Source organism: Ochotona princeps, chromosome 24, assembly GCF_030435755.1.
Source record: "Ochotona princeps isolate mOchPri1 chromosome 24, mOchPri1.hap1, whole genome shotgun sequence".
Taxonomy (NCBI): Eukaryota; Metazoa; Chordata; class Mammalia; order Lagomorpha; family Ochotonidae; genus Ochotona; species Ochotona princeps.
The window spans coordinates 13,078,812-13,103,520 of NC_080855.1; the positions used below are offsets into that span (position 1 = coordinate 13,078,812).

The following is a 24,709-nucleotide window of genomic DNA, read 5'->3' on the forward strand; positions in this document are numbered from 1 at the left end:
ACTGCTTTCCTGGGAGGAACTGAGGTGGGGCTGGGACACCTCCTGGTGTCAGTGAGGGCCTACCTCTCCCCCAGAGCCAGTTCCCATGGCCCTGCTGTGGCACATGGGTGCTCATTCTAGTGCCCTCCTGCTAGTTCCCTGGGCCCAGGGGGTGTGGACAGCCTCATCTGTGTGAAGCCCTCACTGGTGCCTGGATGGCTGAGATGCGAGTAGGTGAGTGGTGGCTAGCAGTGTGGACCTCAGGGGAGCCACATTGCACTGCTAAGCCACTTCAGTCAATGGGAGGGGGCGTACAGGATGTACGTGCAGGAGGCCACAGCTGCCCCTGCTCTATTGCTCACAGGACACAGGGCACCTCACACAAGACAGTACTTTATTGAGAAAGGGGCTGATGGGAGGCCAGGCCTGATTAGGGAACCCTGGATTCTAGTCCCATCTTGGCCACTAACACCCTTCGTCCCCCTCAATCCCCAAGGAGTTTCCCCAGCTCTCAGAGGCTCCTTTCCGGCTCTGACAGCCTAAAGTTCTAGAATGCTCATCGACCACAAATGATGTGCTAACACAGGAGGCCCCAAGCCAGAGCTGTTGACAAAAGACTTGCTGCACCAGAGAATCCAAAGGTCACCCCCGCTCTCGCCCAGCTCCTGGTCTGGCAGTACCTGCTGGAGCCTGGGCAGCCCACAGGGTGGGCACCAAGGCAAAGACAGGGCCTCAGAGAGTCCCGGGAGCTCTTCAGTGCCTCACAAAAGCAGCTTTGGAAGCCAGTGTCTTCCCAGCAGGGAGGCCCCTGCAAGCCACCTGGGGACCTGGGGATGGACCCACGGCCGGGAGGGAGAGGACATCTCTGACCCAGCAGAGCAGAGGGGGGAGGGGATGCCCCCCTCCCAGGGGGCACAGCGTGTCAGGAAGGAAACCAGACACTGCACCCCTGCAGTGGGCACGCTGGCTGACCATGCAAACACCACCAGCCTCAGCACCCATGACTGCAGTCCGCGCCCCCCCCCCCCCCCCCCAGACCTGGCCTGGCCAGTCTTCCTTCACTGCCTGCCCCTCCCTCTCAGCTGGGCTGATACAGACTCCTGACTCCGTACAGCCACTGACATCTAATCGCCCATCCACCTGTAAACTCCGGCAGGCCCAAGCAAGGCACCGCGGGCAGCCTGGGCATTTGGTTACCAGTATTAGTTCACAGTGCAGGCAGCGAAGTGCAAGCCGAACTGGCTCAGGGTGGCAGCTCCAGCTGCCCCCACGCCCCATATCTCCAGGCACATCTCTAACCTGCTTTTAAAGAAAGGCCCACCCAAAGGCTCTCCAGGCAGCCGAGACCCAGTGAGCTTGGTGACTCTCACCCAGTTCCAAGATGGGCAAAGAAGTTGACACAGCCGCCCGCCCCCACCAAGGAGTCGGTATCCTGACCCAACCAGCAGGGGCTCAGAATGGCCTCCCCAGATTCCTTCAGGTCCAAAGCACCGCCCACCCCCAACTCCACTCCAACTGAGAACTGCAGCCTGCTTGTCCGTGTGCTTGAAGCAGGGCGCCAAGCAGGTGGGAGGCATGTCATACCCCTGGGGTGGGCCAGACACTGGGGACTGTGAGCCTCGGCCTCAGGGTGGGAGGGCCCAGCTGGCTCCCTGGATGACCCTCTGCACAGCCACCAGCGGGGCGCCTCTCCTTTTTAAATGCTTTTAATATTTTTCAGATGGTAAGAGGTTGTTGCGATGGTCAAAGGCTGTGCTGGTGGCGGGGGAGGGGAGGCTCCCTTGTGGCCCCAGTTCCTCCAGGAGGAACTTGGGGATCACACCCTCCTCCAGCCCCAGCTTGGGCAGCAATGTTGTTCCCGGCATGGTCCTGCTGCCCCAAAGTCTCCCACCAGCCCAGGAGAGGTGTGCGGTGGGCGTCTCCTAAGAGCTGACCACGTGCCCAGACCAGGTCTCGTGTTTGGTGCCCGGAGCCAGGTGGGTGATGACGACCTCCACGGCCTGCAGCTTCTCGTTCTTGGGGGGGATGGAGCACATCTTGTAGGTGACTTCGTCGCCTTCCACTGGGACGTACTCGCCCTCCACACTGGGTGAGGCACAGGAGAAGAAGGAATAAGCACTCCCCCACCAAGGAAAGCCGCTCCAGTTCCGGGCCCCAACACCAGTGACCAACTCTACCCAGAAGGGGCACCGGGAGCTGCCCCCTCACCTCTGTTGCTGGGGGGGGGGGGCGCCCTTCCCTGGGACCTGTGATGTGTGGGCATGTGCATGGTGTGGGTGGGGACAGGCCGTTTGGCTGCCATGGACCAAGCACAGGAGTGGGAAGATGGCCCAGCAAGCCGCTCTGCAGCTGCTCACACATAGCCCCTGGTCCCAGAGTGCCAGCAGCCGAGCTGGTCACAGCCCTCGGCCTGCCCAGCCAGCCAGGGAGCCTGCCAGGACCTCTCCTCTGCTGCCGCTAGCCAGTTCATGAGCTGCATCACACAGCAAACTGTGCTACAGGGTGGCCCTGGAGGAGACATCAGGGAAAGCCCTGCCATCTGAGCCCCGAGGCCGGCCAGCCACTCCCAGACGTGATTTGTGCATGTACGACCTTAGTGCAGGGCACATGTCCTTCTGATTTGATCACCTGGAAGCTCAAACCGGCAGCCCACTTGTTTGCCAACCCACCCCCAGCAGTTTTCCTTACTAGCTTACTTCCCTATCTCTGTCATTTGCCACAAGTTCTTTCTGGAAAGCAGATGTGTGGAAATGCTCTTCATGCACATTGGTGCCCACGTATGTGGGACACACATCGCTTTAGCATCTTTGTCATGGCGGGGGAGAGGACAGGGAAGAGGGCACACAGGTGGATGTGGCCAGCACAGTGGGCCTGCCACTTGGCCTGTTTGAAATGAGGTTAGGGGTGCTTAGGCCAAATAGGGTCAGCCCCAGGGTGGGGAGGGTGCAGGTAGAGAGTCCTCACGCAGCCTGGAGGTGGGGCAGAGGCTCCCTGGTAGCCACCACACACTCCGGAAGGACGTCAATGGCCAGAGGCAGCAGGAAGGATCCAGCCCCATACTTCCTTCCTGGAGCCAGGGGGCTGGGCAGGCCCTGCCCCAGCAGGCCACTTTTCTGGGACAGGATGGTGCCTGCCCCACTGCACCTCGCGGGGACAGCAGATGTTCGAGCACCCATATCACACGGTCTCAGCCAGCTCCACCCCGTCCCTGCAGGTCACCCACTCACTCGGAGATGTGCAGGAAGATGTCAGGGCCGCCGTCCGCCGGGGTGATGAAGCCGTGGCCCTTGGACCGGCAGAAGCATTTGCAAACTCCTTTGTAGACAGGGCCCTGGGAAGCCCGCACCGTCCTGGGCCAGGGGGAGAGAGGTTGGGGGGAGGCCCTGTCAGCCCTCCAAAATCGCCACCTGTTCTCACAGGGGCTCACCCAGTTCTTCCCAGCCTCATACCCCAGGCTGTGCCCTGACTGGTCAGGGCCACTGTGTACAGTCATAGGTCGTGCCCTGTACAACCCCAGAAGCCACCCACACAGCCTCCAGCAAGGACACAGTAGCTGCACAGGAGGGCGGGAGCGCTCAACGATCCCAGGGTGTCTGTTACTACCCGCAGCCTGGGAGCCTGCACCTGCCCGTACTGTGGAAGCTCTTGCAGCCCCGGGACCCTAGTCACTGCTAAGTCACTGCCCCAGCCCCAGCCCTCCCCTCCTCCCCCCCTCACAGCACATCCCCAGACAGCCCCAGACTCACGCGGAGAAGGTCCTGGTCCGGCGAGTAGGCAATGGGCTGGGAACCACGTTGCCCCGCAGCGGGGACGGTGAGCGCTCACGGGCCCGAGGCGTGTCCAGCAGCCCTGTCTGGTGGGTAGCCTGGTGGGTAGGGGGCTGTGACGACGGCGGGGGGGGAGGCTCCGATGACATGGCTAACCTGCAGGGCGGGGACTGCACCTCAGGGCTCGGCAGCAGCTGCGGGCCTGCCCCTCTCCACGTCTCCAATGCCCAGCACAGCCCCTGGCACCCCAGGGCTCCTGTGCAATACCCAGGAGAGGGAGGCAGTCCCTCAGCCAGGGGTGGCTGTGCAGCACACCTGACCCTTTCGGCTCCTGGAGGGACTGTGCATGCTCCAGGCCCCTCATGCAGACCCAGTGCTCACCAGCTGGGTGACCGTCAGCCTGCGTCAGGAAGTGGGGTCAGACCCACTTGGAGAATCCCCAGGGTGGGCTCTCAGCCAGGAGCCAGGGTGGCCAGTGTGCCCAGGAACACTGAAGGGCACAGGTGCAGGTGCTCAAGGTCAAGAGGAAGACACCCTAATCCGGGAGGCAGAGAGGCCCTTGGGTGAGTCTTCTCCCTGCTCCGGCTGTTTTCCCAGGGGTATTAGTGGGCAGCTGGAGGCCGGGCCCAAATCCAGAGCCAGTCAGGTCCACACAGCCAGGAAGGACAGAACAGCCCCGCTGGGTGGGATGAGGTTCCCGCAGGGTTTGAAATGAGGAGCTGGCCTCAAGCTGAGGACAGACTCCACACCCACCCTGCACCACTCCGCCTCAGGCACTCACTGGCCCAGGCCCACCCAGGAACCAGGCCTGCCTCCTTCCCCTGCCACCCCCAAGCCCTGGGGAGACCCAGGGATGTCCCTAGAGCAAGTGACATAGCTACCTCCTGACCCTTGTCTCGGCTGCAGCCCCGGCCAGGGAGGACCACGAGTTCAGGGAGCCCCCACCTCCTGAAGGCCCCGGCGGCTCAGCTGGGGGCCAGGGCTCCAGCACCACGCACCGGCACAGGTCATAGAGTGCTAGAATGTTCTAAGGCCCGGAGTTCTGGGAAAGGGGCTGGTCCCAGGGGTAGGGTCCCAGGTCTCTCCCTCTGGTCTCCTGCAGGCAGGCACATGTGACATCAAAGCCTAACCCTTGCCCACTGTGTGACCTCAAGCAAGCTACTGAAAATGTCTCTGGGCGCTGGTTTCTGCATCTGCGGAATGGGACTTAATACAGCCGGGCCCGTACATGCCATCATCACAGACGCTAAGCACTGGGTGAGTTGTCAGCTGTGACTGTTGCATGTCTCTTGGTAAACACACATCCAGTGCCAAACACAGAACTCCAGGGAATAAACAGGTAAAGAAATATACTGCAAAGCTCATTATAAGTTTCCCCCAAAAGAGTGTGTGTGAAAGAAAGAGAGGATGAGACAGGCCTTAGGCCCAGGGACTAGCATGCTGTGCGGGGCACGCTGCAGCCCAAGTCAGGGCGTGGCAGGAGAAGGCCCAGGTGCTGGGTCCCTGTCACCCCCATGGGAGATGCAGGCCTGGTTCCAGGCTCCTGGCTGTTGCAGCATTTGGAGAATGAAGCCACAGACAAGATCTCTCCCCCATCACTACCCATGCCACCACCACCCCAGCTCGAAATCGCTCTGCCTTAAAAGCAAAGGAGGGCGGGGAAGGTGCTGCTCCAGTGCACGCACAGGCGTAGGCCGGGCCCCGGGCAAGGAGGACGTACTGGGAAAAAGCAAGGAGGCAGTTCCACATTCAGGGCACGTCCTGGGCAAAGGCCCTGGCTTGGCGAGGGCACAGGTGTGACGGAAGCTGGCAGGGCAGCCGGTGGAGGGGAGGGCAGGGCCAGCGCTGTAATTACCCTGCGCCAGGATCATCGCCATCCTCTTCCTCCATGCTCCTCAGGTGAGTGACACCCATGTGTGTCTGTATGTGCCCGCCCCCACCATGCCTCCTCCCCTGGCTCCAAGGGGACACCCAGAAATGGCCAAGGCGGAGGGGCACAGACTGAGGGCATCACAGGCCCCGCCTGCAGACAGCCCAAAGCATGCGCCGATAGGCCGTTCTTTGTTGACAGGTTATTTTAAAGGTGGAGTGTCCGAGAAAGGAGGGCAGAGACAGGAGAAAGAATCTCCTATCTTTGCTCACTTTCCAAACGCCCACCACAGCCTGGTTGGGCCAGGGCCAAAGCCTGGAGGTAGAAACTCCAGCAGGGTCTCCTGCACAGGTGACGGGCCCCGGCACCGCAGCCACCACCTGCCACCTCGCAGGAATAAAGCTGGGCCCCAAGCAGGGGCTCTGGTACACCAGCACAGCCTCCTGGGCCACAACACTCACTCCCAGCACCTCTCCGCACACCCTGGCTGGGGAGCCCGGCAGCAGAGGGCGGAGACCCAGCAACCACCACCCAGCTGGCCTGTCAGGCCAGGGACAGCCAGAGCCAGCCTGGCCAAGAGCCAGCCCACCCTCCACAGGCCCGGCGGGGGGGGGGGAGGGGAGGAATGAAAGGCCTCTGTGTGGGGGAGGGCTGGGTCAGAGTCCAGCTGCAGAGAAAACAGCTGTGGGGTGTGGCTAGTCACCCAGAAGACAGCTCTAGGGCCCATGGCTGGAGCCCCCTCCACGTGCACGTAGCAGGCCAGGGCACCAGCTAGGCACGCATGGCCTTGGAGTGTCCCAGTGCAGAGGGCTGGGGGAGGGAGTGGGATGTAAACAGGCCTGCAGCAGAGGCTCCAGGCAGGCCCACGCAGGACAGCCTGTGGCCTACAGCAACACCTGGGCCACCGCGACTGTGCACACGACTGTGCGTCGGAACCTGCACCTGCACGCACGGGCTTGATGCGGGGTATGCCCACAGCAGTGGGGAGAGGGCACCCAGGGTCCTGCCGGTGCCACTGCGCACCTTCAGCTTGAGTTACAAACCCACCACCCCCACCTGCTGTGAAGCAAGGTAACCCTCCCCGAGACAACCCACAAAATAGCAGGGCCCTAGGTGCGGCTCACTGCACTCCCATTTGACTGAGAAGACAACAGAAAACAGTGTCAACGAGCCCGCCATGGTGAGGTAGCCAGGATGTCAGCCAACGCAAGCACAAGTGGGGCAGGCTACCCACAGGGGCGCCAGTGTGTGTCCCAGCTGCTCCACTTCCCATCCAGCTCCCTGCTTGTGGCCTGGGAAAGCAGCAGAGGACAGCCCACAGCCTTGGGACCCTGCACCCACGTGGGAAACTGGGAAGAAGCTCCTGGCTCCCGGCTTCGGATCAGCTCAGTTCTGGCTGTTGCGGTCACTTGGGATGGATGATTTTTTTCTCTGTATCTCCTTCCCTCTGTAAAATCTAACTTTCCAATAAAAAAATACCTTAAAAAAAAGAGGGAGGGAAGCCGTGGTGGAAGGAGTTAAAACACATGGTCCTGGTCTGAATGGCCTCCTAGTTCCACAAGTTCCAGTAAGTGCAGGCCAAGGCCACTTCCACCCTGACAGGCCCCAGGGAGGGGCTGAGAACTGGGGGCAGTGCGGCCCCTGGGCCCAAAATAGCCTGGGAATTTTCCATGGGCCCCGGGGCTCCTCCTGCAAGTTTGCAGTCTGGCCAGGCCCCTCCTGGGTCCACCCCCATCCCTGGAGACTTAGGACTTGATCGTAACCCCCCTGCCCCACGCCTCGTAGCCTGAAAGCCTACCAATCCAGCCTGGACTGAGTCCCGGGCCAGGACGCAAAGCGCTCACTCCCGGGAGGGGAGCCAGCAGTACCATCAGCCATTCACACCTTGGCAGGAGAGAGTTCATTTAAGAGGCGCCAAGCCTGGTTCCAGTCTGGGGCTTCAGCAATGAAAGCTAGTATTGGTAGAGGGCCCTGCCTGAGCCCACCTGGGCTTCTGGCTGGAGCAGGCCACAATCGCCACTGTGTAACCCCAGAGTGAGGTGAGGGGGTTCCAGTCACACTGGGCTGCCAAGGGATCTAGGGGAACGGGGGCGGGGTCCCACATCCCCCAGAGCCACTGCCCACCAGTCTGCACGGACGTCTCCAGGTGAGGGTGCAGTCCCGCCTTCCTGCACCCAGGAATCTCCAGAGACCCTGTGCAAGTACAGGGGCTGCATTTCTGGATAGCCCTGGAGGGTCAGAGATGCCCATCTCCCAGCCCCCAGGAGGGCCCCACTGCTGGAAGGTGGAAGGGCAGTTGTTAAGGGGCCAGTTTAGGAGGTCTAGAGGGTGGGTCAAGTTACCCTCATGTGCTGGGTTCCTGTGTGAACTCAGGCAGAGCTGCAGCCTCACGTCCTCCCAGCCAGGCAGGACCAAGAGCAAAGGGTGTTGGTGGTGGCAGGGGAGGTCAGCCTGAGCCAGGATCCCCTCCGCCTGCCCCCCAACCAAAGCGATGCATTGGAGTGCTGCAGGACTAGGCTACCCTCCCCTCTGTTGACTAGGGGAGAGCAGGAGGAGAGGAGGAAGGGGACACTCTGGTGAGATGGGGACTCCCACCAGTCAACAGCACCAAAAGGAACTCAGACAACCCAGGGGCTGCAGCCCACCACCCGGGGAGAGGCCTGAACCCTAAGGCTGGGGACACAGGGAGCCCTCGGGGGCTGCTCCACCAACACTGCCTCCTGCCATGCTCCAGAAGCGCACCCTCCGTGCCCCAGCCCCAGCTAGGTGGGGGCGCGCAGCCAGAATGGGCCCTGTACCTTGCACTTCTCCCCCGCCCCCGCCCCCACACAGCCTCCCTCCGGGGCCTCAAGGCTTCAGGCCTGACTGTACCTCACTCCCTCGGTGACCCCTGGCAGCCACCCCGTCCCCTGCCTCAGTGTCCTCAGTCCAACAGCACCCCCACGTCAGCACACGGCCGGCTCAGGCCAACAATAGCTGTGAGGCACAGAGCGATCCGAAATAATCCCCTCCTCCCGCTGAGGGGACACAAACCAGCATTCCCACTAGGCCATTCAGCAGAACAAAGGCGAACCCTCCCCCTCCCCGGAGCTCCCCCCTCTTCTCCCTCCCTAGGCCCCTAGGCCCTGCGGTGGACCCCAAGTCTCCCAGCCCGGCTCCCCCACCCCGTCCTCGGCTGGTCAAGGAAGCAGGGGGCCCCCCAAGGCCAGCATGGTCACTGCTCCCACTAGTCCCCCAGAGAAAGGCGAACCTCCCCAGCAGCTGGAAGTGTCCGCGCGAGGCGGAAGGCAGGCGGTCGCAGAAAGCCCTGGGGGAAAGCGTGGGACGCGAGCACAGTTGGGGTGGCGGCCAACAGATGAGCAGGGCGAGACCCGGCGCGGGAGAGGCGCAGGCGGCATCCGAAGCCAAACGGCTCGGCGCTCCCCGGGGCCGGCGGCTCCTCCTCCTCACACACCCAGCTCGGCCCGCACAAGTTACGCGCCTGGCCAGCAGGTGGGGGCAGCTCGGCTCCAAGCGGGGTCCCCTGTGGGGCCGCACCCCACCCCAACCCTCCCTGCCAGCCAGAACAGAGGCGCCGTCCACCCCGGAGCTCCGCGGGGGCCCAAGCGCTGCCCGCCCGGCTGCCCACCGGACAACACGGCAGCGTTTCCGGCCCGCGGGGAGGGCAGCCCACGCGCCGGGCGCGGAAGTTTTCCTGCTCGGCGGCCGCTGGGGCTACGCCTTCCCCGGACGCGGCCAATCGCGCGGCCCCCGGACGGCTCCCCGACGCCCCGCAGGCCGGGCCGGGCCCATCCAGGACCGGGGGCGGCGGCAGCCCCCGCCCCTCACGCCGCCGCGTCCACGCCCCCGGCCACGGGCCACGCAGAAAAGCCGCGGGGCCCGGCGCGACGTCCGCCTCCGAGCGGCCAGCACCTCCACCCCTCGCCGTCCACCCGGCTGCGCTCCCCGAGCGGGCGCGGGCGGCCGGGGACACTTCCAGGAGCCCCCGCCGGGCGCGGGAAGGCCCGGCAGCAGGTGCGTCCCGGAGGGCGGCAGAGGAGGCCCCCCCCCAACCTGCAGCTCCGGGGCCGGGACTCACCCCGACCCGTCCCCGAGGGGCTCCCCAGCTCACCGCGCACCTGGGAACCCGTTCGGCTCCGCCGGCGGCTGCGCTCCGACTGCCAGAGGCGAGCGGCGGCCGGGGGCGGGGCCCGGGGGCGGGGCGGCGGCTGCCCGCCCACCCCGGCGCGCCCCGCCAATGGCCCCGGCGGGCGGGAGGCGGGAGTCGGGGCGCCGGGACGGCGAGCTGGGGCGGGGGTGCGCGGCGCGACCTCCCGGAAACGTGAGGCCTGGGGTCTTGGCGTCCAGGCAGGGCCCGGCCCGCCCCGCCCGCCACCTGTGGCGGCTCGGGAATCCGGATAAGGCCGGGGCGGCTCCTGGGTGGCAGAAAGACACAGATAAAGGCCGGACAGGAGGGAAAGGAACGAGAAAGTTGAGAGAGAAGGAAAGAAAAGAAAGGGGAAAGGTTTCTTTGTTTTTGTTTTAAATTTTATTGGCACTCCTTGCACGAGTCCCTTCTCTGGGGAGGTGAGTGGGATGAACTCTGGCTTTACGGGAGAGGAAACTGAGGCGCATTGGTGACCTGCCCGTGGTCACAGCCACGGGAGCCCAGCTCCCAGGGTGAGGGAGCGCACAGCTGCCCCCTCCTCACCCCAAACCAAGAGCTGCGATGTGGGAATGTACCCAGGTCAGTTGCCTTCTTAGCTGCTGGTGCCAATGTGCCCCAAAACACCGAGCAGTTAAGCCTGCAGTTCCATCCTGGGAGAACCGCAGGTTGGAAAGGCTCCAGGGCACAGGTGGTGGTGAAGCCCTTGGAAGAGGAAATAGAGACCGGGAGGCGAGGGGCAGTGGTGTGGCGGTAGGAGGCTGATGGGTCCAGGTTCTTTCTGGTTCTAAAGTGGACTGTGATGACACTGTGGGGCTCTGGGTATGGCAGATGGCGGGTGTATGCTTCTGGGCACAGACACACTGAGTGGGGACAGGTCCATGGGGGCGCTGAGTACCATAGCTGACATGCCCCTCAGGGTGCACAGAGACCTGCTTTGGGCGAGAGGCAGATTCAGTACTTCCTGCTTTGTACCCCCAGTTCCTCGTGGCAGTGTGGCTGCCTAGTCTGATGGCTGGACGCGCTGAGTCCCTGGCCAGCCTGTGGGAGAGCAGGAGTGAGTGCTGGGTGCCCAGCTTCAGGCTGGCACATCCGCAGGACATCCTGGCTCTGGGGCCCGTCCACTACTCTGCCTCTGATGCTGTCATCCCATATGGAAACCCAGGGTTAGGGTTAGGCTGCTCTATTTCCCATCCGTTTCCCTGCTAATGGCCTGGCCAGTCAGCAGGGGAAAGCTCGAGCCCCTGAGCCCTGCTCCCACGTGGGAGACCCAGAAAAAGCTCCCAGCTTCAGAGTGGCTCAGCTTTGGCCATGGTGGCCGTTTGGGGAGTGAACCGGCCATTAGCAGAACTCTCTTCTGTAACTCTGCCCTTCAAATAAAAATAACTTTTTTTTTCTTAAGATATTTGGAGTTGTAGTAGTGTAGTGGTTAAAGTCCTCGCCTTGAACACTCTGGAATCCCACATGGTCGCCGGTTCTTTTTTTTTTTTTTTAAAGATTTATTCATTTTATTACAGCCAGATATACAGAGAGGAGGAGAGACAGAGAGGAAGATTTTCCGTCCGATGATTCACTCCCCAAGTGAGCCGCAACGGGCCGATGCGTGCCGATCCGAAGCCGGGAACCTGGAACCTCTTCCGGGTCTCCCACGCAGGTGCAGTGTCCCAATGCATTGGGCCGTCCTCAGCTGCTTTCCCAGGCCACAAGCAGGGAGCTGAATGGGAAGTGGAGCTGCCGGGATTAGAACCGGCGCCCATATGGGATCCGGGGCTTTCAAGGTGAGGAATTTAGCCGCTGGGCCCGTGGTCGCCGGTTCTAATCCCAGCAGCCCTGCTTCCCATCCAGCTCCCTGCTTGTGGCCTGGGAAAGTGGAGGATGGCCCAAAGCCTTGGGACCCTGCACCAGCATGGGAGACCTGGAGGAGGTTCCTGGCTCCTGGCTTTGAATCGGCACAGCACTGGCCGTTGCTGCCACTTGGGGAGTGAATCATCGAATGGAAGATCTTCCTCTCTGTCTCTCATCTCTCCTGTCTGAATATCTGACTTTCAAATTTAAAAATCTTAAAAAAAAAAAGAAAAGAAACTGACAGAGGTTTGGATTTCATCAGCACACAGAGGGCCAGCCTCCCACCACAACTTTTTTAATTTAAAAATTTTCTTTTTAATATTATTTACATAGCTGAAAGGGCTGCATGCCCGTGTGGGCTTAGGTGAGGGTCCCCACCACTCGTGCCCCCTGCCCCACACCCTGACACCGAGGCCCTTATGTTTTATTAGATTATGTGTTTGCTGGTCCTTCCAAGGTATTATCCAGTACGAATCTATTCTCATCCCATTTTACAGGTGGAGAAGTGGAGGCCTGGGGACCAGCCCGAGGTGAGTGGCCCTTCTTGCTGCACTGGCTTTTATGTGTCTCAGTGTATGTGCCCCTTTCCCGAGCCGGCATGGCAGGGTGGGATGAGGGGAAAGGGGAATGCGCCAAAGGTTGCCTGGAGAGTGGGGGAGGACCCACCTCCACGCACACCCCTGCAGCTCCCGGCGCCTGGCCTGTGTGTCCCAGCCGGCTTGCTCACACCCTGTCCTGGAAACCGCAGCTGGCTGGCGAAGTTTCAGTTTGGCAGCTGAACGCTGGGAGAATCGGGGCTTCTGCGGGAGGGAGGAGCTGCCCGTGTGCCACCTGCCTGGACCCGTGGCAGCGCCTGTGCAGCTGCTCCGTGTGCGCCCCAGGCAGCTGCAAACACAGGGGACTCAGGTCGTGGTGACAAGTGGCATTTTGGCTGCTGGATAAATGTGTGCGGACCAGGTCACGGCCACTCAGTCATGCCTGCAAATGTGATTGTCTCGCTGGCTTGGGAGCATCCCAAGTCCCCATGCTAGATGTTTTTTGTTTTGTTGTGGGTTTTTTTTAAGTTTTTTTTTTTTTTTGCAAAGTCAAATATATACAGAGAGGAGGAGAGACAGAGAGGAAGATCTTCTGTCCGATGTTTCACTCCCCAAGTGACAGCAACGCCTGGTACTGCGTTGATCCAAAGATCAGAAGCCAGGAGCTTCTTCCAGGTCTCCCACGCGGGTGCAGGGTCCCAAGGCTTTGGGCCATCCTCGACTGCTTTCCCAGGCCACAAACGGTTTGGATGGGAAGCAGGGCTGCAAGGATTAGAACCGGTGCTTGTATGGTATCCCAGCGCTTTCAAAGCAAGAACTTTAGCCACCAGGCCACCGTGCTGGGTCCTGTTGTTTTTAAGATTTAATTTCTTTGAAAGGCAGAGTTAGAGATCTTCCACCCCAGCTCACTTTGCAGTTGGCTGCACTGGCTGGAGCTGAGCCAGGCTGAAGCCAGGAGAGCTCCCGGTGGGTGTCGGGGACTCACATACTTAGGCCATCTTCTGTTGCCTTCCCAGGTCCATCAGTGGGGAGCTGGGTCAGAAGTGGAGTGGTCAGGATCCAAACTAGCATTCCTGTGGGACACTGGCATTGCAGGCAGTGGCTTAAACCGCAGCGCCACCAGGCCAGCCTCCAGGCTGTTTGGCAATGCACTGTTGGTGTGGTCATCTCTGCTCCTCCCGCCTGCTGTGCAATGTAATGTTACAACTTACCCCTCCTGGGACCAGCATGGTGATACAGTGTGCTAAACCTCTGCCTGCTGTGCCTACATCACATTGGGGTGCTGGTTCCAATCCCAGCTGCTCCGCTTCCAGTCCCTCTCTCTGCTAATGTGCCTGGGAAAGCAGCAGAACACGCTCATGTGCTTGGACCCCTACATGCACATGGTAAACCTGGAAGAAGCTTCTGGCTGCCACCTCGCCCAACTCTAACTGTAGCAGCCAACTGGGGAGTGAACCAGTGCGAAGCGCTCTCTCCCTGTTCTTCTCCCTCCCTCTCTCAGTAACTCTTTCAACTGAAAAATACATCTTAAAAAAAAAAAAAAAAGAGGGCCCAGTGCGGTAGCCTGGTGGCTAAAGTCCTCGCCTTGCACGTTCCAGGATCCAATATGGGTGCTAGTTCTGGTCTTGGAGGTCCCACTTCCCATCCAGCTTCCTACTTGGAGCCTGGAAGGGCAGTCGGGGACGACTCAAAGCCTTGGGACCCTGTACCCCCATGGGAGACCCAGAAGAGGTTCCTGGCTCCTGGTTTCAGATTGGCTCAACTCTGGCTGTTGCGACCACTTAGGGAGTGAATTATTGGATGGAGGATCTTCCTGTCTCTCCTCCTCTCTGTATATCTGACTTGGCAATAAAAATAAATAAATCTCTTTTAAAAAAAAAAAGAAGAGAGACGTTCCTGGTGTGTCCCAGGTGTCCCCACGTACCCGCAGCCGTCCTCCCTGCAGCCTGGCCATCCTGTCTGCGGCTCTGTATGTCACAGCCGGCCTTGCTGCCTGGCGCAGGTGCGGAAGGAGCAGCCTCCCACAGGCCTCCTACCCCATGCTAGGCCCAGCTCCCCTGCTCCTGGCCCACACAGCCAGCGGCCTGCACTGAACCCACCCCAGGTCCCTGGTGCTGGTGATGGGTGTTGCTGGAGGTAGTGTGGTTCAATGCGCATCCACCCACGAGGCCTTAACCACCTGCATGGATACCGCAATCCCACTAAGAGATAACCGCACCCCAAATGCTGCCCCGGCCCGGGCCGCGCCCCCTCCGCATCCTCGGAGGAGCCCTGCTAGGCCTCCTGAAGTTTTCTGTCGCGCCTGCCTCATTCCTGGCTTTGCACTCTTCCTTTGCAATACCCCAGGCTGTTCCAGTGTTTACTCTTTTAAAAACAATTAGCTGCTCCATTTCTGCTATTGTTTCCTTGAAAGGCAGAGAGGGAGAGCTGCTGGCCCCTGGTCCAGCCACCTGCAGCAGCAAGCGGCGGGCGCCCACGTCAGGAGCCAGGCATCATGCCCAGGCTGCCACGCGGGCGAGGGGTCCGTGCTGTCCCCTCCGGATGCTCCCCTGAAGGGAGAGGCAGGCCTGTGGCCCCGGGCCTTGACGGTGTCCTGCGTCGTGGCTTCCCTGACATTTAGCTGGTCGCGAGTTAGGGGTTGTCACAAAAGCAGCAGCTCTGGCCCACCTGGTCCGAGCCTCTGTGCAGACGTATTCCCCTCTCGGGGGACTCGCTCTGAGTACTGTGGCGTGGGTCACATCTCGGGGTGACGCTGTGGGAAGCCTGTCTCCGTGGGTGCTGTGGTAATAGACCAGCCTGTCTCTGGGGTCCCCCTTCATTGTTGCTTTATTACAATATGAGTGGTACTGATTTTCGTAAAGTCTCTGTGTGTATATATATTCAGTTGTGGATTTTATTTAGGTACGTGTGCTTGTGTGAGAATGTAGGTTTCATTCTGGGGTGTGTGTGTGTCCATATGAGGCTGTGGATCTCATTATACGGCGTACGTAAGGAGAGGAGTGTGGATTTTTCTAGATGTTATTGCAGGAGCTGTGCGTGTGATTGTGCGACTGTGGATTTCAGTCCGAGGTGTGCATGTGTGTGTTTGCATCTGTGGGGCTGTGGATTCTATGAAATTCATTACAGTGTGTGTGTGAGAGAGAAAATTTCATTCCTGGGAGTCTATGTGTATGTGTATGAAATTGTTCATATCTGTGGATTACATTTTAGGATGTGTGTGTTACAGGTCTCAAGAATTTTTATAAATTTTTTATTCAAAGATTTTTTACTGAGGGCCTAGTACAGTAGCCTAGTGGCTAAAGTCCTTACCTTACATGCACTAGGAACCATATGGGCACCGGTTCTAATCCCGGCAGCCCCACTTCCCATCCAGCTCCCTGCTTGTGGCCTGGGAACGCAGTTGAGGACGGCCCAAAAGCCTTGGGACCCTGCTCCCACACGGGAGACTGGGAAGAAGCTCCTGGCTCCTGGCTTTGGATCAGCACAGCTCCGGCCTTTGCGGTCATTTGGGAAGTGAATCAGTGGACGGAAGATCTTCCTCTCTGTCTTTCCTTCTCAATGTATATCTGACTTTCCAATTTAAAAAAATCTTTTAAAAATGGTTTTTGTTGAAAAGGCAGATTTGCCGAGGAGAGACAAGAATGCTTTTCTATCCTGATTCACTCCCCGAATGACGGCGCTGGCCAGAGCTGAACCAACCGAAATTAGCCACGGGCCAGGGGCTCTTCCGGCGCTCACGCAGATAAACGGCCCCCAGGTTTGCACCGTCCTCCACTACTCCCCCAAGCCTCGGGCAGAGAGCTGGATGGGAAGAGCGGCCGGGAACAAGCTGGTACCCACGTGGGCTGCAGTGTGGGCAGGCGGGGATCAGTGCCTGCCCATGGGGCTCTGTGATCTCATTTCCTGGCGTGTGTGTGAGGGAGGGGGTGCTTTTCTGTGGGGTTTATTTTGGCGTATGGGACAGTGTGGATTTCTCTGGACTTAATTCCAGAGTGTGTGTGTGTGTGTGTGTGTGTGTGAGCGCCTGTCTGCGCCTGTGTGTGGATTTCTGAGGATTTAATTTCATTGTGCTTGAATGTGTGTGGATTTCTGTTGGTTTCATTTCGGCTCTGTGTGACTCTGAATTTCTGTGGGTTTTATTTGCATGTCTGGCGGTGAGGCGATGGGACTCGCAGATTTCGGGGGGCGTGCGTGTGTGCGCTTGTTCATTTCTGTGGATTTCATTCCAGAGTCTGCGTGTAGATGTCCCGCTGCTGATTTCTTTTTAATCTTTTAGATTTTTTTTTTTATCGGAAAGTCAGATATTCAGTGAGGAGATATAGAGAGAAAGATCTTGCATTAGCTAGTTCATCCTCAAGTGTTTGCAATGGCCAGAGCTGCACAGATCCAAAGCCAGGAGCCAGGAACTTCCTCCAGGTCTCCCACGCGGGTGCAGGTCCCAAGGCTTTGGCCGTCCTCGACCGCTTTCCCAGGCCACAGCAGGGAGCTGGATGGGAAGTGGGGCTGCCGGGACACAGACCCACGTGGAATACTGGAACATAGGAAAGTTGTGGATTGTAATTCCCTTTTGGGATGTCCATGTTAGTGTGTGTGAAGCTGTGGACTTCATCCCTGTGTGAGAGAGAGAGGGAGACAGGTTGAAGATTTCTGGGGATTTCGTTGCAATGTGTGTGTGTCACTGGATTTCGGTGCATTTAATTTTGGTGTTTGTAACGTGGATTTGTGGGTTTTCTTGTGTGTGTGTCATGTTGATTTTTGTAGATTTCCTTCTGGGTTGTCAGGGCCAATGGCAGTGGTCCCTGGGAGAGGCGGCTTATTGCCATGAACCCAGGCTAGAGGCCAGGAAAAGCCCAGAATCCAGCCCCGGGTGGGATGGCCTCTGCCTCATGCTGCCCCCTGGTGGTGGAGCTGAGCATTCTCCCACCAGGCTGCTGGAGTCCTCCCGGGCATCTTGGGGAGAGTTTTGTAGAGCGGATCCCACCGTCCCACTCTGCTGCAGTGCTGAGCTGTCCTCCGCCTCCAGGGAGCCTTCCGTGGCCAATGCCCTGGATGTTCCTGTCACAGAAGGGTGTGCTCCAGGTTCCCTCTCCCGAGGAGGAAGGGGCTGGGAGAAGGGCGCTCGTGGCAGCCCGCACGGCACCACTCACAGCTCCTACAAACCAGAGTCCTGGGGGACAGCAGCCAGGAAGTTGCACCCAATGTGACCAAACAGGTTGCTGGACCAGGGTCCTCATGCCAAGAGAGGCGGGGAGTGGGGACCCGCTGTGACACGGCCCGCCACGGCCCCACAGCACAGCGATTGCAGTCGCTCGTTCCTGCCCCTCTTATGAATTCACAAAAGTCTGCAGAGCTGGGAGGGCAGCTGTGCTGCCCAGCGCCGCCCAGCAGGGTACCCTCACCCAAGGGCACGCACATCCATGGGCACCCTCACCCAAGGTGGCTGTTTGTTCTGTTACTGATTCATTCATTCATTGGGAGTGACATCGAGACAGAACGAGAGCTCCCGTACACTGGGTCACTCCCCAGATGGCACAGCAGCCACGCCTGGGCCAGGCAAAGGCAGCAGGAAGCCTGGAGCTCCATCCGGGTCTCCCCCAGGGGTGCAGGGCCCAAGACCTGGGCCATCCTCTGCTGCTTTCCCAGGCCATGAGCAGGGAGCTGGAGGGGAAACAGCGTACAGCTAAGGGACGCTGGCTGCACGGAGCCACCTTCACCTGCAGGGCCACAATGCAGGCCCCAGTTTTGGCTGAGGATTCTGCAGTGTGCTTGTGGCATCCTCGTAGGCGCTGTGCAGATCTGCCAGCAGCTTGACGTGCTGTGAGGTGGCTGTCATTTGTCTTCCAGGTTTAAGAAGTACATTTGCTTTTGTATGTTTTTAAACATTGATTTATTTTTATTGGAAAGTTAGATATACAGATAGGTGAGACGGAGAGAAAGATCTTCCATCCCGTGATTCACTTCACTCCACAAGCAGCAGCAATGGCTGGAGTTAAGCAAATCCGAAGCCAGGAGCCTGGAGCCTCTCCAGATCTCCCGCGTGGGTGCAGGATCCCAAGGCTTTGGGCTGTTTTCTACTGCTTTCCCAGGCCACAAGCAGGGAGCTGGATGGGAAGTGGAGCTGCCGGGAATAGAACCAGAGCCCATATGGGATCCCGGTGCGATCAAGGCAAGGACTTTAGCCGCTAAGGCTACTGCGCCGGGCCCTAAATTTGCTTTTGTAGACACCTCCTGCTGTCATGACAAGGAACACAGATGCGCAGGAAGCATGGGGAGTCAGGTTCGGGGGCAGCCCACCGCCTCCTCTCCATCTCACCTCATCATCTCCCATCCATCCCTGTTTTCTGTCTCGCAGCTTGCGGAGACCTGCACTCTAGTCCTGGACACCTCGCTTTGCTCTCTGATTTCATGAGGGCTCTTCAGAAGGTTCGTGGAAAAAAGCAATCAAAAGGTGAGTTTCTCTTGGTGCAGGAGGTGGTGTTTAGCCAAGCAGCTGACACCTGTCCCGTACGGGAGGCCTGGTTCCTGCCCCAGCACAGTGCCAATGGCACTTCCTCAAGGTGCAGTCCTGGGGTCCTGGCAAGGGCGCTCTTGCACCCTGTGCCTTGGAGTGGCTCTCCCATGACAGAAGACACTGATCCACTTTTCTCTTTTCCATCTCTTACGGAAATGATGTCCTCCCACAAGCGTCAAGACAAGCGTCCAGAATCCTGCCCTGACCCCACCCTGCTGCAGGGACAGTCGTTTCTGGCCACCGAGATGGACCGTCCCCAAATGAGGCTCTGCTGGACTGAGGAATGGACACGGCAGCCCAGGGGACACTCGCGGGGTCCCAAGGAACTTACCCAACAAAGCAAGGGCCTGGCAGGTGTGCCGTCTCTGCGCTATGTGCCCAGGCCAGGCCAGCTCCTTGACTGTCTCCTCGCCCTGAAAAACAGCCCATGGCTGGGCTGGCAGCCACCCGGGCTCCAGGCCAGAGCTCCAGGCTTGCACTGTGGGCTCCAGTACTCACTGGTGCGCTAGTCTCTCCCAGGCTTGTGGTCCTGGCACCTGCAACCAGGGGCAACTCCTGGCCCCGCCCTGCCCCGCCCACTCAGGGCTTTGTTCTGTAAGTAGGGGAATGTGGAGAGGCCTGGGTGGGCTTGGCCTGGCAGCGGGAGCCCTCTGACTCAGAGCAGAGGTGCTGCCCCCTCCTCCCTCTCCCCTCCAGAGCCTTGGTACCCTAAGGAGCCGCCTCCTTGCCTCTCCTGGGAATGCCAGAAGATTCCTCTGAGCAGCCCCAGCCTGCTCCAGGAAGTGAGTGCTCCTCCCCCACCGCATGCCAGGTGCCCCTGAAACATGGCCCTGGCTCCTGGAAACGCCCTGCTTGAGCCCCAAGGGGCCCTGGTGGATGGGGTTGGGGTGCAGCAGGGGCCAAGGAGGCCTTACAGCACCTTCCTGAGGCCTGTCTTGGGACTCTAAGTCCCTGCGTTTGCTCCGCACCCCACACCTTAACGCCTCTGGCCTCTGCCCCTAGGTCCCCAGGCTTGAAGCCGTGGCTGCCCCACTCTGTTCCCACTGCACGGGTGGCAGAGGCGGGAGCCACGGTGTCAGGGTGTCAAACAGCGCAGGCAGAGGCCTGGTGGCCTTGTAGGGACTCTGCTAAGACCCAGAGATGCTCTCAACTTGCCAAGGTCGCTGGCTGTACCTTGTCCAAAGGGTGCTAACCCAGGGAGGCCTTGAGCAAGGCAAGGCCCAGGTTTGACCTCCTACCCACCCCCAGCGCGGTGTACCAACATGCCACATGTTACAACATCCATGCCGATGCGAACCTTGTGTCCCTACTGTGGGAACTACGTCATGACCAGGACGACCCCTGTGCCCGGCATGCTCTCCTGGGTGCTGTGCCTGGGCCTCTGTGTGTTTGGGTGAGTGGCCCTGAATGGGGTGGGGTCCTGCAGGCTGCAGCCCAGAGCAAGATGCTGAGGCTGGCCTCGCGGTGAAGGGCAAAGGCAGAAGGGCAGCCCGTGCTCACAGGACACTGTGCCCGGGGCGGCAGGTGCTTCCTGGGCTGCTGCCTGATCCCTTTCTGTGTGAGAAGCCTCATGGACGTGAAGCACACGTGTCCCGTGTGCAGACAGACGCTCTTCCACCACCGCCGCCTGTGACCGCCAGAATAAACATGCACTTCACCCCAGCAGTGGCTCTTGTGTAGCAAAGGACACCTACGCTGCCCGCTCCCGGGCGCACTCTGCCAGCTGCACCCCACCATGGCCTGCCTGGCCTCAGCCTCGGCCCCTCCTGCCAGCACTCCTGGCGGCTGGCTGCTTGCTGGGGGCAGTGTGTGGCTTTTCTCTCTGGGCCGCTCCAGGGTCCCTGCCCTCTGCTGCAGGCCCCAGAGCCGCTGCCCTCCTGAGGACCAGAGGCTGGAGCAGTGCCACCCCTTTGTTCCTCACCAGGCAGCAGTCACGTGGGAGAACCCATCAGGCCCAGACCTGGCCCTCTGTGGGCAGTGCCGCCGAGGCCAGCCGAAGCTGCCTGTGTCCCCCTCCCTCCTCACCGCCTCCTCCAAACACCAGGGACGGGAACTGGCCCACTCACCGCCTCCAGGGACGCCCCGCACTGGGCAGCCTCGTCACTTGCTCAGGCTTATTCAGTCCTGGGTTAAGACTCTGCATAATGGCCTACAAGTAGAAGGGGTGAGGAGAGACGGAGGGGAAGATGGAAGAAAACCCACTGTCACCACCAGGGGATTCTTTTTGTTTAAAGATTTATTGTATTTGAAAGTGCGATATATGGATAGGAACATCTTCTGTCCATCAATTCACTCCCACAGCCACAGCTGTGCCGATCTGAAGCGAGGAGGCTCCTCCCGGTCTCCCACAGTGCAGTGTTCCCAGGCCTGGTAGCCCCGCAGCCCCTGGCAGGACTGGGCTTCCACTAGCCTCGCTGGGCTCCAGGTCCCAGAGGTGAAGCCTGCCTGCCTGCACCACGTGCCGGTGGTCCCCAAGCCATGCCAGGCCACATGGCTCACAGGACGGCTTCCTGGCCGGAGCCAGCGGGTTCTGCCTGGCCGCAGAGGCGCCTCACCACACAGCCTCCCACCCACTCCCATCCCGGAGTCCTTGGCTGGCCAGTCACCTGGTGGCAGCACACTGCCCCACCTGGCCCCATGAACTCCCTCCAAGCAGCATGGGGAGGACATGGTGCTCTCCTCCCCGACCCTCCAAGGTGGGCTTTGGGGGACTCAGCCCCTAGTTTTTCCTGCTCAGAGGATGCCGTTACATGACACACATTCATGTGAAAAGTCGAGGCAAAGTGAGCCAAGGCTGCCTTGAGATGACCTACACACTCACAGCTGCCTGTACCCACGTGTGCACACCCTGCTACTCACCTGCCTGTTCATACACACACGACCTTGAACTGTCCGCTAGTCCTCGTCCTCCGCCTCCAGGGAGCCTTCCGTGGCCAATGCCCTGGATTCCTGTCACAGAAGGGTGTGCTCCAGGTTCCCTCTCCCGAGGAGGAAGGGGCTGGGAGAAGGGCGCTCGTGGCAGCCCGCACGGCACCACCACGCACAGCTTCTACAAACCAGAGTCCTGGGGGACAGCAGCCAGGAAGTTGCACCCCAATGTGACCAAACAGGTTGCTGGACCAGGATCCCCATGTAGACAGGGAGAGTGGGGGGAGACCCGCTGTGACACGGCCCACCACGGCCCCACAGCACAGCGATTGCAGTCGCTCGTTCCTGCCCCTCTTATGAATTCACAAGTCTGCAGAGCTGGGAGGGCAGCTGTGCTGCCCAGAGCCGCCAGCAGGGCACCCTCACCCAAGGTGGCTGGTGGCTTTGAGACTCACATTCTTGCAGCTTCTGGTTTCAGGCATTGGACAAGCACAAGGATCCCTTCCTGATTTGAAATTTTCTTTGAAAGGCAGGGTTGGGCTCAGTGCGGTAGCTTAGTGGCTAATGTGCTCGCCTTGTATGTGCCGAGAACCCATATAAGCACTGGAGTGTAGCCCAGCTGCTCCACTTCCCTTTCGGCAGCTGCCTTCTTGTAGCCTGGGAAGGCAGAAGACAACGGCCCGAAGCCTTGGGAAACTGCATCCATGTGGCAGACCCAGAGGCATCTCCTGCCTTCAGATCATCTTCCTCCTGTTGCAGCCACTGGGGAGTGATCCAGCAGGTGGAAGGTCTCCCTCCGTCTATGTAAAAATCCTACTTTCCAATTCGAAAAATGCAAAAAAAAAAAAAAAAAAAACCAAACCCAGGGTTACGTACAGGTTGTTCACCTGTTGGTTGCCTCCCCACACTGCTCCGACAGACAGGGTGACCCAGGCTAAAATCAGGAACCAGGAGTTCCATCCAGTCTCCCATATGGGTGCAAGGGCCCAAAGACCTGTGCTACCCTGCACCCACTGTATGGGATTCTGGTGTTAAGGGTGGTGGCTTAACCCACCATGCCATATGCCAGCTGCCATTAAGCCTTGATTGAACACCCACTACAGGCTGGGCACTAGGGCCCATCTGTGAGCACAACGGAGGTCCCTGCCCTCACTCTACGCTGTGACTGGGGCTGGCATAACACCCTCTCAGGCCTCCTCAGGACTGCCAGGCCCACCTGCAATGATGCAGGGTAAGGGGCTTGGGGAATTGGGCCAGCTGCAGCAGCCAGGGAGATACTGATGCTGCCCTCTTGTGGCCGCCACTGGCGCAGCAGCCGCTGCCTACCATGGGACCCTCTCCAGTGTAGCCTGGGCCCCCAGCCCACAAGTGCCCAGCATAGTGGGTGATCCAAGCTTGATCCTCAAGAGATGTGAGCTCACATGCACACAGGGACCTCAGCCCCGAGGCATCACCTCCCGGGGCTGTGGGGCCACTAGGGATGGAAGAGTGGAGGGAGTGGGCCCTTTCTTCACGGCTTGGTGGGAGCCCCACTCCATCTGCAGAGCCAGCACCTCCCAGCCTGAGGCCTACCTGCCCACACCTCCCCACCAGGTCCCACAGAAGGGAAAGTCTGGCCAAGCCTGTCCCAGGTGCGGGGCCTGCCTGTGGGATCTCAGGCAAGTGACAGTGGTCACATGTGCCGCTTGCTTGATGACTACAAACTTGTTTAAGGGCCAGTGAGTCCAGCCGCTGCCAGTGGAGGACATTACAGCTGTCTGAGCTGTGAACCAGCTGACGGAAGGTCGCTGTGACTGTTCTGTTACTGATTCATTCATTCATTGGGAGTGACATCGAGACAGAACGAGAGGTCCCGTACACTGGGTCACTCCCCAGATGGCGCAGCAGCCACGCCTGGGCCAGGCAAAGGCAGCAGGGAGCCTGGAGCTCCATCCGGGTCTCCCCCAGGGGTGCAGGGTCCAAGACCTGGGCCATCCTCTGCTGCTTTCCCAGGCCATGAGCAGGGAGCTGGAGGGGAAACAGCGTACAGCTAAGGGACGCTGGCTGCACGGAGCCACCTTCACCTGCAGGGCCACAATGCAGGCCCCAGTTTTGGCTGAGGATTCTGCAGTGTGCTTGTGGCATCCTCGTAGGCGCTGTGCAGATCTGCCAGCAGCTTGACGTGCTGTGAGGTGGCTGTCATTTGTCTTCCAGGTTTAAGAAATACATTTGCTTTTGTAGGTGCCTCCTGCTGTCATGACAAGGAACACAGATGCGCAGGAAGCATGGGGAGTCAGGTTCGGGGGCAGCCCACCTTCTCCTCTCCATCTCACCTCATCATCTCCCATCCATCTCTGTTTTCTGTCTCGCAGCTTGCGGAGACCTGCACTCTAGTCCTGGACACCTCGCTTTGCTCTCTGATTTCATGAGGGCTCTTCAGAAGGTTCGTGGAAAAAAGCAATCAAAAGGTGAGTTTCTCTTGGTGCAGGAGGTGGTGTTTAGCCAAGCAGCTAACACCTGTCCCGTACGGGAGGCCTGGTTCCTGCCCCAGCACAGTGCCAATGGCACTTCCTCAAGGTGCAGTCCCGGGGTCCTGGCAGCCACGGGGGTGGCGTGCATGGGGTTCAGTGCCCCAGCTGAGCCCTGGTCACATGGGCTGCTTTCTCTGAGATGCCATGAAAAGCCAAGAGCAGCTGGAAACCCAGTCCTGGCCTCACCCGTAGTGGGAGTACACTGCCAGTTCCATGGCTGCCACCAGCCGTTAACCACCATCAACAAAAGGGCATCGCACAGAAGCAGGAAGGAAGAGGTTTCTTTGGGTGTGGAAATGTTTGTCAAGTCCCTGAGGAGGGATCTCCAAGAGCTGCATGGGACGGGTACAGCATCGGACACATTCTGTTAGGTTTTCTCGTCGGCCCTTGTTGGGTCAGCGACCCTGGCTCCTGGAAAGGCCGAGTGTCGGGGTGGCCTGCTACCTGGCTGGAGGCCTCGGCACCAGGTGCAGCCCGTGTTCCCTGCCACCCTCTGGCTGCACAGAAACTGGATATTTTCTCTCATAGCACCTGCACCCACGCAGGAACCTTGGGCACGTATGACTGTGTATGGTGTTACAGGAGCCGAGTGTGTCTAGTTGCTAAGGTTTGTTTGAAAGCCAGAGCTCGACAGACTGAGACTGCCACAACAGCCAGAGCTCGACAGACTGAGGCTGCC

At 59.7% G+C, this 24,709-nt stretch overlaps 3 protein-coding genes across 9 annotated transcripts; 2 read left to right on the plus strand and 1 right to left on the minus strand.

The window, feature by feature from the left end:
* Positions 1–1,669: 1,669 nt before the first annotated feature.
* On the minus strand, positions 1,670–9,880 carry CARHSP1 (calcium regulated heat stable protein 1). 6 transcript variants are annotated; one of them, XM_058680886.1, is made up of 5 exons: positions 4,628–4,774; positions 4,128–4,281; positions 3,726–3,902; positions 3,207–3,329; positions 1,670–2,064 (listed from the first exon to the last, which is right to left on the minus strand). In XM_058680886.1, exons 3-5 carry the CDS (start codon positions 3,893–3,895, stop codon positions 1,902–1,904), a joined length of 456 nt encoding a protein of 151 aa, XP_058536869.1. In that variant the 5' UTR covers positions 3,896–3,902; positions 4,128–4,281; positions 4,628–4,774; the 3' UTR covers positions 1,670–1,901. The 6 variants fall into 6 exon arrangements, with proteins under 6 accessions (XP_058536869.1, XP_058536873.1, XP_058536871.1 ...); XM_058680890.1 differs by having other exon boundaries at positions 4,128–4,236; positions 4,628–4,739; XM_058680888.1 differs by having other exon boundaries at positions 4,692–4,715.
* Positions 8,827–10,017, plus strand: LOC131483283 (basic salivary proline-rich protein 2-like). The gene has a single exon (XM_058681085.1). The coding sequence runs from the start codon at positions 8,827–8,829 to the stop codon at positions 10,015–10,017; it is 1,191 nt and encodes a 396-aa protein (XP_058537068.1).
* Positions 10,018–18,525: 8,508 nt separating this feature from the next.
* Positions 18,526–20,314, plus strand: LITAFD (LITAF domain containing). 2 transcript variants are annotated; one of them, XM_058680894.1, is made up of 4 exons: positions 18,526–19,246; positions 19,349–19,434; positions 19,901–20,045; positions 20,177–20,314. In XM_058680894.1, the coding sequence occupies exons 2-4, from the start codon at positions 19,392–19,394 to the stop codon at positions 20,283–20,285; spliced, it is 297 nt and encodes a 98-aa protein (XP_058536877.1). In that variant the 5' UTR covers positions 18,526–19,246; positions 19,349–19,391; the 3' UTR covers positions 20,286–20,314. The 2 variants fall into 2 exon arrangements, with proteins under 2 accessions (XP_058536877.1, XP_012786779.1); XM_012931325.2 differs by having other exon boundaries at positions 18,526–19,434.
* Positions 20,315–24,709: the final 4,395 nt, after the last annotated feature.

What these genes read in the sequence shown, in the direction of transcription:
- CARHSP1 (XM_058680887.1), bottom strand. Translation starts at nt 3,895, where the DNA reads ATGTCATCGGAGCCTCCCCCCCCGCCGTCGTCACAGCCCCCTACCCAC. An exon ending in CGGACCAGGACCTTCTCCGC is followed by an intron (nt 3,330 to 3,725) that starts GTGAGTCTGGGG and finishes CCCCTGGCCCAG; the next exon opens with GACGGTGCGGGCTTCCCAGG. An exon ending in ATCTTCCTGCACATCTCCGA is followed by an intron (nt 2,065 to 3,206) that starts GTGAGTGGGTGA and finishes TGCCTCACCCAG; the next exon opens with TGTGGAGGGCGAGTACGTCC.
- LOC131483283 (XM_058681085.1), top strand. Translation starts at nt 8,827, where the DNA reads ATGGTCACTGCTCCCACTAGTCCCCCAGAGAAAGGCGAACCTCCCCAG.
- LITAFD (XM_012931325.2), top strand. Translation starts at nt 19,392, where the DNA reads ATGCCAGAAGATTCCTCTGAGCAGCCCCAGCCTGCTCCAGGAA. An exon ending in GCCCCAGCCTGCTCCAGGAA is followed by an intron (nt 19,435 to 19,900) that starts GTGAGTGCTCCT and finishes ACCCACCCCCAG; the next exon opens with CGCGGTGTACCAACATGCCA. An exon ending in CTGGGCCTCTGTGTGTTTGG is followed by an intron (nt 20,046 to 20,176) that starts GTGAGTGGCCCT and finishes CCGGGGCGGCAG; the next exon opens with GTGCTTCCTGGGCTGCTGCC.